This window comes from Micropterus dolomieu, linkage group LG11, assembly GCF_021292245.1.
Source record: "Micropterus dolomieu isolate WLL.071019.BEF.003 ecotype Adirondacks linkage group LG11, ASM2129224v1, whole genome shotgun sequence".
Lineage (NCBI taxonomy): Eukaryota > Metazoa > Chordata > Actinopteri > Centrarchiformes > Centrarchidae > Micropterus > Micropterus dolomieu.
The window spans coordinates 17,092,723-17,107,184 of record NC_060160.1 but is presented as its reverse complement, the minus strand read 5'-3'; the positions used below and the strand labels follow the sequence as shown (position 1 = coordinate 17,107,184).

The window sequence follows — 14,462 nt, the reverse complement described above, 5'->3', positions numbered from 1 at the left end:
TTTAGACCAGAGGAGATACTGGTATTGCATGGTTCAGGTCATTGCTGTAGGAAACCTACGTTGTTCTTCTTTCTATGAAGCTCCAGGGAGTCTCTCAGCTCAACCAGCTCACCCTGCAGATCTGAGACCTGCTTGTCCTTCTCTGACAACCTGATCGAAAACAACATAACCACTCATTATGAACATTATTATGTGGTTAAGGTTCCTTTAAAATGAAGACGTGTGTGAAAAATGTGTTTGTTATCATCTGTATTAAACATTACTCACGCTGTAAGAAGCTCTGGGCTCGGCACTGCTGTGTGGGACTGCTATACGAGGTGGGGGAAAAGACTCCATTAAAAATAGGACTGAATGATAATTGTATGACTCATAATAAAAGACAGAGAGCTCAAACTTTAAGGACAAGTCAAACATGAACAGGTTTTTTTTCTGAATCCCTAGTCAAAGAGCCCCTTCCTTCAACTTAATGGTTCCTTGGTAAAAATCTTTTATAGCTGAACAAATCCTCCTGTCTCAGATGATTTTTCCCCAAAGAGGTTTCTTTCATTTTAGGAAGTTCTTGGCACACACTGATGAATTGTATGTTCAAGTTTCTGATAAGTTTGCTTTTAATTAGTTATTTGATGCTATAAAGAGGGGTTTTATGTCATGACTGACAGCTGAGCTCGCAACAGAGTTAACTGGGACCTCGATACCGTGGCAACAACCCAGATCTCTACTGTGCAGACACTGGCTCACCAACACAGCCCCCATTTGTGGTATAATTTGGCATTATTTTGGTACTGGGGGAGAAAGTGGAGACACATGGTCCATGTTATTATATTTAACTGTATATAGTGTGTAATTTAAATTTAGAATGCTAACCGATTCTACAGTTCTTTTATTGTATTTTGTTCTTCTTTTTACATTCCTTTGTACTGCCTTGCCAACATGAGTTTCCCCTGCAGGGGATTAATAAAGGAATGTCTTATCTTATCTCTATATACAGTCTATGATTCAAACCATAAAACATGTTACACTTGCACTTTGTAGTGAGCAATGTTTTGAGAGCATTCCTCACCTGTTGATGCATCTGCTCCATCGTCTCGCTCAGCTCGCTCGTCCTCGCCTCAAGCTCACCCTGCAACATCTGGATCTCCTGATCCTTCACCAATAGCCTGCCGGTCATATGTGCACATCATTGGTATGATTTCTAATGGCTAATCTGGAGGACTGCATGGTTAAATGGTTGGGGGGTGTTGAACTTACTGAGCCTGGACTTCTTCGAGCTGGGCAACAGTACTGCTCAGCTCTTCTGGCGGCTCCTTCTGTCTCAGCTGTTCTATCTCTGCCTGCAGGGCAGCCAACTGCTGCTGCAGAGACTGTGAAACAAAACTCGCCTCAGACAAGAGCTCAAACTAGGACAATACAACATGAACAGCAGAAGGAGCAGCATTTGAAATATGGAAATCCAGTATTTCATTGATACAGAAAAGCCCACACCTCGACTGTCTTCTCTCTGAACGAGCTGCTGTCTTGTGCTGCCTGTAGCATCTCCTCCATTGATTTTAGCATCATGTCTTTCTCTTGGATCCTATAAAGCGAAGTGAAAGAAGGGTTCACCACACAGAACAGTTTCAAGTCAAACAGAATCTGTTGCCATTTACTTATTTAATGATATCCACTACAAGAGGACATTTAACAGCAGCAAGTGGAAATCAGATGTTAAAAGACTTCCTATCGCGGGTGTCTCTAGGCAGTGGCCTGGAATGCCAGGAGGAGTTAGTTTTGATATGCTTACAAAAGAGTAAGTAGTAGCCTTTGGGTTCACAACATGTAATCATGACTTGCATCAGCTACTCTTCATCTCAGCTAGTTGGCACTGAAACTAAAGTTAAATATTACCTTAAATATCTGTGTGTTTTGGACAGGGGATGGGTGAATAAGACATTGTACAGCTACACCGTTACTTACTTGCTCCGGAGTTCTTCCACTGTCAACTCTGATGATGCCTGTGATTAGGGGAAGACACAATTTCAAACAAATGAATACAGAAATAAAAGGGTTGGGGAAAAACACACCTTTTTAATATAATAATATATATAATATAATAATAAGTTTTTAGACAACACACCTGCTCTTCTGTCTTTCTCTTAATGGCCTCCATTTCTTGTTTTAGTGCCTCTTTCTCTTCTCTTACAGCCTGCATCAGGAAAAGACATTACTTTTTGCCCATTAGGGATTGTGATTGCAAGGAACGCAGCAAAATACAGAGTCACTTAAAGTATGCTGATGGCAGTCAAATGTGGGGGTGAGACAGCAAGGTTTCAGTTGTTTCTTAAGGCTTTGCTACCTGGGGCCGTCTCTTTCTGAACAAAAGAAAACGGTCACCTTGAGCTCTTCGTCTTTGTTGGCCACCTCAATCAGCCTGTTCTCCAGCAGGCCATGTACGGTTTTTATGGTCTCCTCCTTCTCCCGGCAACTGGGTAGGAAGCAATGTTTTATACGGTCATTCAGATAATGATTATGGCTTTTTTGTTTCATGGACACAGTAACACGCCTAAACAGCGGATGTATTCAAGATACGTTCTAGTTTTCACACACCTTATCTGAAACTGGTCCAAAGCCAGCTGGGAGGCAGTCTGCCGGGGGAGAGTCCAAGGCCAATAGATAGAGAGGGTGTGTCAAACAGAAGAATGCAAATGCCTAGGGATCTTTTAAATTTGGAAAAACAGTCATGGTATGTAGCTGACCTGATCGGAAATCTGTGCCTGCAGATTCTGAATCTCTGCCTTCAGTGACATGTTCTCATTGTGCAAGGCCTGCAGAGGAAAAGGACACGGGACAGGAAAGAGATGACAACACTTATTATGTCATGATAATACAATAATTTGAACAATGACACAGCATTCATATTATTCTTTTTAGGTTTAAAAATGTGAACCAGCATGCCCTCTTTCAGGCAGCGTGGTGTAAATGGTCTTCCATCCATGTTCCCTCTCAACACGGTGAGAGGCCTAGAAGACGTTTACCAATATCTACAGATTCTTACACTAACTAGTGCATCGGTTCATTAGTCTGCAGGAATTTGGTAGATAAATGTACCTGCATGTTAGTCTCTCTACTGGCCCCGCTGCTCCGCTCAGCATTTAGAGAATCCTCCAGACTCTTCCTCTGCAACTCCTTTTCAGCCAATCTGAACAGAACAGGGGAAGAGTTGGAAGAGCACATGAAAAATGGTATCACTTTTAATAAAGTTAGTATGTCTGAAACTGGTACATACTGATCCAATACAGATATCGGCCTGATAGTTACTCAAATAGCTGGATCGGGTATTTGGTGACAAGGGGGCCAATCTATTCGAGTCAATTACGCACGTATTCCATAATGCATCAGCAGCACGCAGGTGGACCCGAACATTTTGCTAGGAGAGCTGACACAGCATTTTGTTTTACAAGGTTAGGCGGCAATGTTGAAGTCAAGCCCTGATGTTGCCTTACACATAAAATAATGATTTCCAGCCTCTTCCTCACAGTCAGAAATACAGCTTGTTAATTTTACACTGTTATGGGATCGGTACTCGGTATTGAGTTGGATCGGTGTATCCCTAGTCTGAAAAGGCAAAACATCAAATAAAATAAACAGTTTCTTACAGCTTCTGTATCTCCTCAATGTGGGCGACATGGGTGGCCTAAATGAGAAGAAAATAAATCTTAGTAGCACATACACTACATACATACACTGTTATGCCGGTAGACATAGACAAAACTCAGAAAAATGAGGTTGACAAATATACCTGTGAAGAGATCTGGGCCTGCATGCTCTCATTCTGGACCTGAAGACTTTTGTTTTCATTCATAAGCTCCTGGTAACCACAGACAGTATTAGTACATGCAAAAAGTCTGCATCTAATTCAACACATTTGCACAATGCTTAAGAATCCATCAGTGTAATCCAATTCCACGGCTCCATTTGATAAACTTCCATATAATCTGATCCAATATAGTGAATCAAGCACAGATGTACTATAAAATGGATTTGTTGTATGTGATGTTGCGGTGGCTCACCTGAACCCGGGCCTGCAGTGAGTCATCAGGCATACTGTGCTGGGTCATCTCCATAAGCTCTCTCACTCTCTGCTCCAGGCGCTCCTTTGAGACCATGGCGTCAGTCAGGCTGCCATGTAGGGTCTGGAACTCCTTGTTCTTGTTGTTCATCTCCGTCTCCAATGCCAGCAGCTGGCTGTGGAGCTCTGCGCCCACATATACACAGATTTTCAGTTGCTGAATGTAAACTGAGAAATTCAGTTTTGACATAGCAGAAGCAACAAGCTAAAGCTAAGAAGGATCACATTTTTAGTGCGACAGATTTTAAATCACCTTGATTTGAGGCCTGAAGTTTCTCTCTCTCAGCGTTGACATTGTGGAGGAAATTCTGCAGTTCTTCCCAACGTCGCTTAGCATCCTGCAGTTGGGCCTGGGGATGAGAGATGTATCCAGATTGGTGAACACTTGTCTCCCAACCATTATACTAGAAAACAAGCGCTTAAAACATTTTAGCAGTGGTGGCTTGAGTGGGAATCAAGTTGACTGGGAGGGTACAGCCACAGTAAGATAACAAATTACTTCCATCCACCTTTCTTTTCATTCTCAAGATCACTACTTAAAGTCAATGACTGCGGCGATTGATTTGCATCAAGACTACATGAATTTCTAAAAGCCTGTGATCCTCCAGTCTCTTTCAAATTCAAATACAGCTCTGGATCTGTCAAACTCAGTTAATGGATAGTCCAAATTACAAAAACATCTTGTAGACTGTTTAATCGATTTTTCTACTCTGTGCAAGAAAGAACACCAGGTTTTCTGTCATGAAAATGTCAGGAAAGACAGGAAAGGCTGATTTGGGTATCTAGCAGGAAATTGTGGTTTATACACAGCACAAAGCCTCAAACATTCCAGCTTCCAAAGCCAACACAATCCTCCCAACCCAGGTTCTATTTCCCACACCCCTCCCCAGGACTTCTCCAATATGACCTCCTCCCATTTCCCCGGCAATGCTACCACACCCGCCAACCAGATTAGAAGCTGTGCAGCATCGCCCAGGTTTTGTACAGCTCGGTTCACTTTTGTCTCGGCTGGGGGAAACTGAAGCACAGGCTAAATAAACACATTGTGCATCTGGGTTAGAGTACCTCCAGCTGGGACACGTTCTGCTTGTAGCTGACCTCCAGTGACTTCCTCTGGTGCTCTTCCTGCTGCAGCTTGCCGTTGTTTTCTGCCAGCTCTTTCATCAGACTGGCGTACTCAGAACGTAACTTGTTCAGCTCTGCTGAATTCCTATAAAGCAGCACACATTCACAAATTTAAAACAAAAATGGTTGATGGGGCATTAGTGTGGATGTTGCTGATTAATCAAACTACAAATAGCCTGTATGGGGCATTTCACATTGTGTAACTGTGCATGCACATGGAGCTCTGCCTTAATGTGACCTACAGACCTACACAGGCAGAATAAATTTCTGAGATAGGAAGTCTGAGCTAAAATGTGTGTATTTATTTATTTGTATATAGGGTGTCTTTATTATTTTTTATTCTGCTTTTAAATTGCCTCTCTTTACTTGTGTTTTTAGTTTAAAGCTGACTCAGATTCGCACATGAATTCCAATGTACCTGTACTGTCTTGTACCTATGCAAATAGCAAACAAATCTATCAATGAATCATAGGAGTGTTTCACCTAAACCGCAACCTCCGAGCAGGGCTGGAACAAAAAATAAATAATAAAAAATCGGCCCTGGCATTTTTGGTCGAGGCGGTCCACCAAAATCAGTCGGACACCCCACAATCGTTTCATTTAGTGGGTCAGATTAGGGGTGTGATGAAACACTGAGATGTGACATTGCACAAATTTGGTGTCTATGACTACAACACACGAATAAATTGTAATAGACCTACGTAGGTCTGGGGGTCCTCCCCCAGAAGATTTTTAGCATTAAACACTTAATTTCCTTCATTGTGGAGGCATTTTCAGCGACAATTTATGGTGGAAATGTCTTCATTCATTCAAATTCAGGTGGCAGGGGACAATTCACAATATAAAAAAAATAATGCAGTAATCACCTCCTTTTTTTCAGTTAATTTTTTTGAACAATGCAGAGCCTTTGCATTGCAAGTTTTCTTAAGTACAAATAAACCATTTTCATAGCATTTTTATTTGTTAATTAACATTCCTTGGTGCAAGCTATTTTTCTGAACATTTTTAACAAATGCTTTCAAAAAGTGGTGGCTACATGTCCCCAGTGTAAATGACCCTCCCTCCCTACAGGCTGAGCTACTCCATGCTTACCGCTTCACCTCCACTCTCCTCCTGCTCGGTCACTCTGCCCATCACGGTCACTTTGTCACTCTGTTTCGCTAATGGTGCTTTCAGACCAAAAGCGAAGCGAGCGTTCGGGGCGGTGAGTTTACATACAAAGTCAATGCAAAGACGCGTAAAGCCGTGATTTCCAGTCGAGCGGCGCAAAGCGACACAAAGGGGGCGGTTCCGGCGACGCAAAGCGAAGGGAAGGAATTTCTCGCGTGTGTGAAATTCACATGACACTGTGTCGCGATAGCCTGTCAACGTTGAGATTGTCCGTACGTCACAGACAGCTTCAGAGCGTTGTGTGGAGAGGGCCAGGCAGAGCGGGCGATTAAAAATCTGCAGGCCGGCTGAGAGCTGCATAAACTTGGGGTAGAGGAGCAGGGAGCGGCGCTTTGACCTTTGGACAAATAAATACCCGTGGTTGGACTGGATTATGCTCTGACAACTACGCCGTTTGCTCAAGGGAGGAGCTCGGAGTAAACTGCTTTTATTAAATTAGCTTTTTACTTTAGTTTTTGGGATTACAACGTTGATTTATCTTCACTCGAGCTTCTCTGCAGCTAGATTCCGTGCACATCTGGTTCCAGTGTTGTTAGCGTCGTTTGGCACTATTCATGTTTATATAAAAACTGGACATTGCTGGGAGAAAAGAAAGCGGAGGTTGAACTACCTGGTAAGTTCAGAAAACATGTGTATAACTTTATTCCAGCTGTCGTCGTACTTTACTGTGACCAAGTTAGCATAGCATAGCCCTGATCCATCTGAACTCCATTCTGACAACAAACATTTTAGAAGTTGTTGTCCTGCTGTCTTGCTGACAGACCTGACAAAGCATGAATTCATGTTTAACAAATCTATATCATATTGTAGTTATTTTGGCATCAGTTTGATCCATTTATTGCTATTTAATCACAGCAAAATGTTTACTTTGGGTTCATACAGCTGTAGTAATAGAGAGTTGTGTTTATTCGCGTTATGAATGTGAACACTCCAGGAATGTCCAGCGTTTTGGTTTTAATTGCTAGTTTCAAATCTCCTTCAATACAGCGCGATGTTGAGTTTTGCAAGTTATGGTCCCATTTAGAGGAAAATAGATGATAAAGCAGAATATGCTTTAATATCACAGTCAACATGAATTATGGATGCAAATAGGGTCACTTCTGGTTCCAAAAAGCAAAGATGGCGAGGGCTATGATAACCTCGAGGTTTCAAAAGGGTAGTCCACTAACCAATGGATGACAGCACAGTGGCTGCGTCCACTTCTATTATACAGTCTATGGTTTCACCAAGCTGAGCAGATGAGACATGTATTAAGCTCTACAGAGCATGACCAGTATGTTCTTATCTATAGTAGTGTAACACTGACTTGCTCTCCATCTGGTTGGTGGCAGTGCTGACCGCGTCCCTCAGGATGCCGTTCTCCTGCTGCAGTCGAGTGATCTGGCTTTCCAGCTGCTCCCTCACCTGCAGGAACTACATACAAACAACAGGATTCAGTTTCCATGCAGCCTTGAGAAGAATGCCAAAAGATCTGGGATCCTTCACATTTTTTAAATTCCAGATTTTTCCCACAGTCCTGATGATATAGTGTTGTATAATATAATATTATAAACTGTACAGATAACTGAACAAAATTGGAAACAAGTGAATGCATCTCCATACTTGCAGGAAACCAAAGCTCACCTTAATCTGCATGGTCTGGAGCTCCTGGCAGCTGCCTTGTGCTTTGCCCTGCATGCTTCCCAGCTCTTTCTCCATGGCTGCACGTTGCTCTCTCATCACGGCCTCCACCCGGCCGGTCTTTTGCTTCTCAACCTGAAGCTCCTAAAGCATAGAGGAAAGAGAGCACATGAAGCTCTTCACTCAAACAAATGGAATTATTCCTGCAATACAAAGAATAAGTTAATTAATTAATCATATCTCATAATTCATTAAGCAGAACATAGGAAGCTAGACCTGGCTGAGCTGTTTCACTTTGTCCTTAGCAATGGAGGCCTCCTCCTGCAGAGTTGTGAGAAGTCTCTCCCGTTCCTGTGCAGCTGGGTCATTCCTAGCTGCAGACTGGTTAGTGAAACACATGACGTTAGAAAAGCAGGCATAACAAGTCCAACTACAAATACCAGGTCACCTGCCAAATGCACATAGTGTGAAATATCACTTGTCAAGGACAACTAATTCAAATTTATCACTTATTAATCTCTCACTTTGTGCCAGGCATCCAAGGCATTGGGGCTCTTCTCTCGGAGGAGAGTAATCACACTGACAGCCTCGGCTTCTGACAGAGCCAGGCTGGACAGACCAGACAGCAGCTCCTTCAGCTTCATCTCCGTATTCTCTGTTAAAACAAGATAGGGGATGCAATTTAGCACGTGTGGGACAGCGAAAAGAACCAAAGACTGGATAAGACTTTTTTTCCCCTCCTACCTTTGTCAGTCTCATTCTTCTGTTTCTTGCCACTCCCTTTGGATGTAATATCGTCATTATGGGCTGCCTGGTGATTGGCAGGAGCTGCTGAGTCGGCTTCATCTACTGGATTTGGGGGAAAACTAATTGATTACAAGGCGACAAGTTCAGGCTTCGGTTTGAGCACATGGCCAGGTATTTTAAAAGAAGTTGAGATATAATTTAGCATGTGAGGGCACTGTATCATCATTACCATGCTCAGTCTTCTGCTTCTTAGCAGAGTTCTTCTTCTTGCCACTGGTAGCACTTGGGGCTGCACCGTCCAAAACTTTGGTTTCAGCCACAATAGGAGCTTCCTTCTTGACCAGAACTGGACACTGCTCGGCCTTGATCTCTGGCTGCTGATCTTCCACTGGAAAGGGAAAGGAGGAATACTGTCAATCTCAACGTTTCATCTCAGGAATTTATCGAATTAAAGTCTACAATTTCCATGTTTTCCCAAAAAAACTAAGACTGTACTCTTGGCTACTCACCAGGCTCTGCTTTTTGTTTCTTCTTCTCCTTCTTCTTCCCGGAGATCTGGGGTGGTGTCTGACCCTGAACAGGAGCCTGAGTGGCTTGGACCTGGACCTGAACCTCAAGCTGAGCAGAAAGAGGGCTGGACTGTTTGCTTGCAGTCAGTGGTGGCTCAGTCTTGCGGCCGACTGGCTTTGAGCCATTCACTTCTGGCTCCTCAGAAGACCGGGTTGTAGCTGCGGCAGCAGCAGCAGCCGCCTTGGCTGCCTTTTTCTCCTTCTTCTTTCTCTCCCTCAGACCGACAGAGGACTCTGGTGACACTGACACAGGCACATAGGGAGTAGGTGTTGGTGGAGCTGGTGTAGCCACTGGTGCAGGCTCCTCCTCTACCTCCACAGCGGAGCTGGTGGCACCATCAGTCACGTCAAAATCCCGAAGATCTTCTTCAGACTCTCCTCCACCACCGCCACTTCCGCTGGCACTCTCCTTCTTCTTGCTCTTCTTCTTTTCATTCTTCTTCCGGGTGTCTGGCTTGGATGGTGGTACCTTGAGGTCGCGTTTCTGCCTGGCCAGCACCTCGTCGTAGGAGGTTTCCTTCATGAAGAGCCAGAAGAAGAGGAACATGAGGGCGATGACCAGGGAAGGGGCCAGGATGAGCAGGTACTGAGAGTCGTAGATATCCACCGCCATTCTGAAGAGAAGGAGACACGATGTTTAGTTTAGGACGCTTGGTCAGACCAACAGTTAAAAAGCAGACATGCTCCATTCCACATCACAACATGCATCTGCAAATCTGTAGACATCATGGCAACAAAGGAATAGACAGGAGGTGTTAGTACATCAATAGTGCTGAGAGGCAGCGAGTGAGAGGACTCTCACTGACACCCTGTCCTCTCTTAGTGATATGATCCAATTAGATAACCATAACCAAGCTACACAGCTTAACACCCGCCCTCCATTTTAATAAGTTCATAGAGAATAAGGCATATCTACTTGAAACACTGGCTGTTAAGAGCCAGATAGAAGACCGTTATAGAGGAGAATGAAAGCCATCAACTTCACTCACACTGGCTTAAAGGGGGACAAAATAGGTCAAGAACATCAGAGAGACAACTAGGCTAAAAAGAAGATAGCTCACTGTCTCATTTAGTCACTTCCCTCCTTCAGCCCCCACAAGGACGACATGGTGGTATTCTAAACTCATATCAGGATGGATTTGCAAGAGGCAAAAATACATCCACGTGCAAGTGTCACTCACTGAGGTCTGCTGCAGCTGCAGCTTGGCCCCTGCCTGCTTCAAGCCAAGAAAGAAGAGGTTCTTCTTCCATCGCAGACAAAGTTCAGAGTCAAGAGGTCCTGAGACTACATCAGTTTAGCATCTGCCAAAGATATTCTTAGGAACTATATGTTGTCCCCTGAAGGCTACGCAGCGAGAATGAGCTGGGGTGGAATCAATGCAGATAAAGCAGTATTCATTTGAGACACAACACACTTTATTATCACTACATGCAACTAAAACCAACTAACGCTCCATGTATTGGCATAAATGACACTGAGGAAATGCCTGCAACATGACTGTTAAGATGAGGTGGATTAATTTGTCATAGCAATAATTACTCATGTATTTTACACATAAGTATATCAATTAATGCAATTTCTCAGCCAATCCATGTGAAAGAAATTAAGAAGAAACACTGCCAACATTTTCAACAAAATGCTATCAAAAACATGTCAAATGTCCATGTCAGCTGTTGAAGTAGGCAGAGGGCTTGGCATTTTTCCAGATTTCCTCTTTTATGCGCTTATTTCTTTCGTTTTTGGATTAAATACTTTTTTCCTGGCAGAACATTTTTTTTCCTCGGTTTTAGCAATCTGACAACACCCTAGATGACATGTTTGATGTTACAATCGCGAAGGTGGTGCTGTAGTTTTGTAAAATAGTGCCAACACTTCTGATAACAGAAATAGATCTCATTTCAAACATTGAAGAGTATGTCTTGCAACCCAACACATAGCAGTGCAATGCCTTGTGCAAACATACGCAGTTATTACAAAAATAAAACCACTGCTTTAAAAACGGGGACAAGTTAAGCCCTGGGTGACGACAGCAGCATTGTGTCGTCAACAATACATTGTGGCACCAATGGTGAGTGACTTGACATGCAGTGCAATCCAGTCCTATACCCAAGATCTGTGGCAGTAATATAGCGTAGGAGTCAGCGTCGTAGAGCAGACCTCTTTAGTAATTTGGATTAAGCAGATTACCCATGATAATACATTTAAGAATAACTTTCCACTGCAGGGCTTCCTGAGGACTGGCAGGCTTAGCCCTATAGTGTAATGTTGACCCTGTTTCACGCCCACCTCGAAAACCTCTCATTACATCTTCCACAGCACACAAAAATGTACCAGGTTTGTTTTAATGATTATTTGACTCATCTTACTCTGAAAAATAATGATAATAACTTTATTTGTATAGCACTTTTAAAAACTAAGTTACAAAGTGCTGAAAAATGTTTTTGCCTTTCAAGCACCAAACTATTCATTATTATATAACTATTTATCAGCTTATATTATATAACATTTTATGAAGAGCCTTGATTCCGACGAACACATTCAATCGGCTGGTCTTACTCGTTGATTAGAAAAGTTTGCCATACACTTTCAACACGTATCCACTTCATTTCCTCTGGTTTGTTTGTATGGCATCTGTGTCAAAGGCCATGCATTCCTCCACGCTCCATAGGCTACAGTTGACAGCAAACTCATAAAAAATGTTGTTGAAATATCTGTTGGTTTAGAGAGCACTGTGCACGAACTACTCTCACCGTTTTGCTAGTTATAGCTATAAAAGAAGACATAAAGAAGCTATAGTACAGTGTGTACTACATACACACCATATGGGAACGGGAAAACAAGGTTTTAAATACCTATTTTCAGTATTTACTTTCATTATGCCAAGTTCAATACATGTTCTAGAAAACTTCCATGTCAGACAAAAATCAAACTGTGACATAACTTAAAGCAACATTGGTTCTTGGCTTTTTATGTATGGGTGGTGTAAAAGTGTGAAGCCTGCTTGCTTTCTTTCAGCCACAGTACTCAGAGTGGAAGGTGCATGTGTTTCCCCGTACATCCTGAGCCTTGTCCCAGCATTAAAATGAGCCCGGAGGACAAAGCCCTCTCGGGCTGTTGGCTCCCCGGAATCTAGCCACTTGGCTGGCCAGGCCTCCTGATTTGGCAGGCCTGGCCGGAGAGGGAACTTCTGATAACTATCAGACCCAAAAAGCAGTTCAGACAGTACTTGAAAACCAGGTCATGCAGGACTCTACACTTAACATCTTGAAGATGGCAACGCTTTACTAAAAAGCACATCAATGGAGAGCAAAGAAACTTTGTAGAGTGAAAGATTGAAGATGGTTCTGTCTGAGTAGTTCTGTTGTATCACAAACTGATAAGACACAGTCAGTATTCTGGTCATAAACTACGCAGAAAGTAGCAAAGTACACAGTGGAGCACCTGGTTATGGTGGAAAACATTAACCAATAGGTATTGGTCTGCTCTTTCTGGCTGTAACAAGAACACTTGACAGCATGGTACATATTGAATCAGGTAAACCCAAGGCACCCTTGATAAGAGCTTATCTACAGATAGAATACTAACAATAATTGGCAAAGATGCCAACAAGCCAGAAGTGACAACATGCCACAAGAGAGCAGCAATACATTTGGGGCTTTAAGCCAAAGTCCGCAAAGTGTGGCCAAACACTTTAAGGATTTCCAAAGATCTTCATAAAAGTACTTTAGATCACTTAGCAATAAAGTAAGTTTATTAAACTAAATAGATCTAGAAGTCATCAGGGCACAGTGCGACAGCTATACCTAGTCGTGTCTTTAGTCGCCACCTGATTGCAGATGTAGTAAGGTTGTCGTTCATTTTAAGTACCACAAATAAGTTACAACACCTCGACTTGTCTTTGACATAGCAAGCATCTTCATCATTCAACCAGGGCAGCAACTATGGTTGAGTGCTAAATGACCCAGCATGCTAGATCATGTCTAATCGTCGGCCTTGTGCAGACTGCTGAACCAAGAGACGTTATTGCAGCTGTTTTTACACCAAAGAAAAGGCTGTTTGTGGATACAGCCTGTAATCACAGAAAAAGCAAAACTGACCTAACTTAGTGTTAATCATTCCTGCTAAGTTACCCAAGCTAACGTTAGCTCCTTAGTCACACGTTATAATAACTAAACACCCACGAAAGAGAAAGTAGAGGGACATTTGTCGACGACTAGCTCACTTCACCGACACGACTAACAAAACAATCATTATAACAGTGGATTCTCAATAATGGCCTGGACGTGGTTACAAGTAGTTGCTATAATAGTTAAATCCACACAGGAAAGCTTCGTCTCCACTCAAGTTCGTCTCACTGAGTTGCCAGAGCCCATCACTCTGAATGAGCTAGCTAACGTCAACTACCATGAGCCAGGCACTAACGTTAGCCGGCCAATCCCATTATTAGTACAGAGGAAGTCCTATAAAACTGACAAGCTACATTGTTAAAACAAACACCTAAGTTTGTTTCTCTTTCACCAACACTTAGCCCGTCCAGAGGCGTGGACATCTGCCCCCACGGGCCTCATCTTGCTGGTGACCCAGCCTCCCTCTCGCCTGAAATCTCTGACCCGGTCTGCCGCTTCATTCTTCCGTTCAAGTCCTGAGGGCCGTTCCCAGGCCTGGGTAAAGAGCTTAGCTGCGCTACGACCGCAATGGACGGCCCTTTGACAAGAAATAAACACAAAACCGCCGAAAACAGCTGCTCACGACATACCTGTAGCTTCAGTTTGCTGTTCCTTCAGCGAGTGTTGAAATGGCGTTGTTTGCGTTGACTCTGGCAGACTCCTGACTTCCCGGGGCAGCTCCAGCCTGGCTTTCTTCTGCGCTATCCTATCTCCTGTTTCTGGTTCGCGGGGGCGGGTCATAGGCAGGCTGCTGAGGGACGCTTGTTTTGTGACTCCGCGAATACCGTCCGCAGCTCTCAGTACATAATGCAGAACAAGTGATAGCTCCGCCTTTTCGAGACAGCCTTGGCACATAAATCTTACGCTCGACCAAAGCAAAAGAGGGGAGTGGTCACCGCACTTCCCCCTAAAGTCCATAAGACACATGGGTACAAATAGTACTTCAATATATCTACAAG

General features: G+C 43.3%; 2 protein-coding genes across 5 annotated transcripts in view; one reads left to right on the top strand and one right to left on the bottom strand.

The window, feature by feature from the left end:
• Positions 1 to 14,241, bottom strand: part of ktn1 (kinectin 1) — a 20,982-nt gene extending 6,741 nt beyond the window's left edge. For 3 of the 4 annotated variants that reach the window (XM_046062690.1, XM_046062693.1, XM_046062694.1), the window contains exons 1-24: positions 14,094 to 14,241; positions 9,277 to 9,950; positions 8,997 to 9,155; positions 8,765 to 8,869; positions 8,545 to 8,675; positions 8,297 to 8,401; positions 8,024 to 8,164; positions 7,707 to 7,813; positions 5,171 to 5,315; positions 4,359 to 4,455; positions 4,047 to 4,231; positions 3,776 to 3,844; positions 3,633 to 3,670; positions 3,085 to 3,175; positions 2,733 to 2,801; positions 2,584 to 2,621; positions 2,371 to 2,461; positions 2,114 to 2,182; positions 1,954 to 1,991; positions 1,483 to 1,573; positions 1,249 to 1,361; positions 1,061 to 1,157; positions 268 to 308; positions 60 to 150 (exon numbers count right to left, since the gene is read on the bottom strand). In XM_046062690.1, the coding sequence (XP_045918646.1) occupies positions 60 to 150; positions 268 to 308; positions 1,061 to 1,157; positions 1,249 to 1,361; positions 1,483 to 1,573; positions 1,954 to 1,991; positions 2,114 to 2,182; positions 2,371 to 2,461; positions 2,584 to 2,621; positions 2,733 to 2,801; positions 3,085 to 3,175; positions 3,633 to 3,670; positions 3,776 to 3,844; positions 4,047 to 4,231; positions 4,359 to 4,455; positions 5,171 to 5,315; positions 7,707 to 7,813; positions 8,024 to 8,164; positions 8,297 to 8,401; positions 8,545 to 8,675; positions 8,765 to 8,869; positions 8,997 to 9,155; positions 9,277 to 9,949 (2,784 nt within the window). In that variant the 5' untranslated portion in view covers position 9,950; positions 14,094 to 14,241. The remainder of the gene's footprint in view (positions 1 to 59; positions 151 to 267; positions 309 to 1,060; positions 1,158 to 1,248; positions 1,362 to 1,482; positions 1,574 to 1,953; positions 1,992 to 2,113; positions 2,183 to 2,370; positions 2,462 to 2,583; positions 2,622 to 2,732; positions 2,802 to 3,084; positions 3,176 to 3,632; positions 3,671 to 3,775; positions 3,845 to 4,046; positions 4,232 to 4,358; positions 4,456 to 5,170; positions 5,316 to 7,706; positions 7,814 to 8,023; positions 8,165 to 8,296; positions 8,402 to 8,544; positions 8,676 to 8,764; positions 8,870 to 8,996; positions 9,156 to 9,276; positions 9,951 to 14,093) is intronic. The other variant, XM_046062691.1, reaches the window with a different exon arrangement.
• vcpkmt (valosin containing protein lysine (K) methyltransferase) overlaps positions 1 to 14,462 on the top strand; it is a 56,946-nt gene that overhangs the window by 32,549 nt on the left and 9,935 nt on the right. The gene's annotated exons all lie outside the window — the stretch shown is intronic.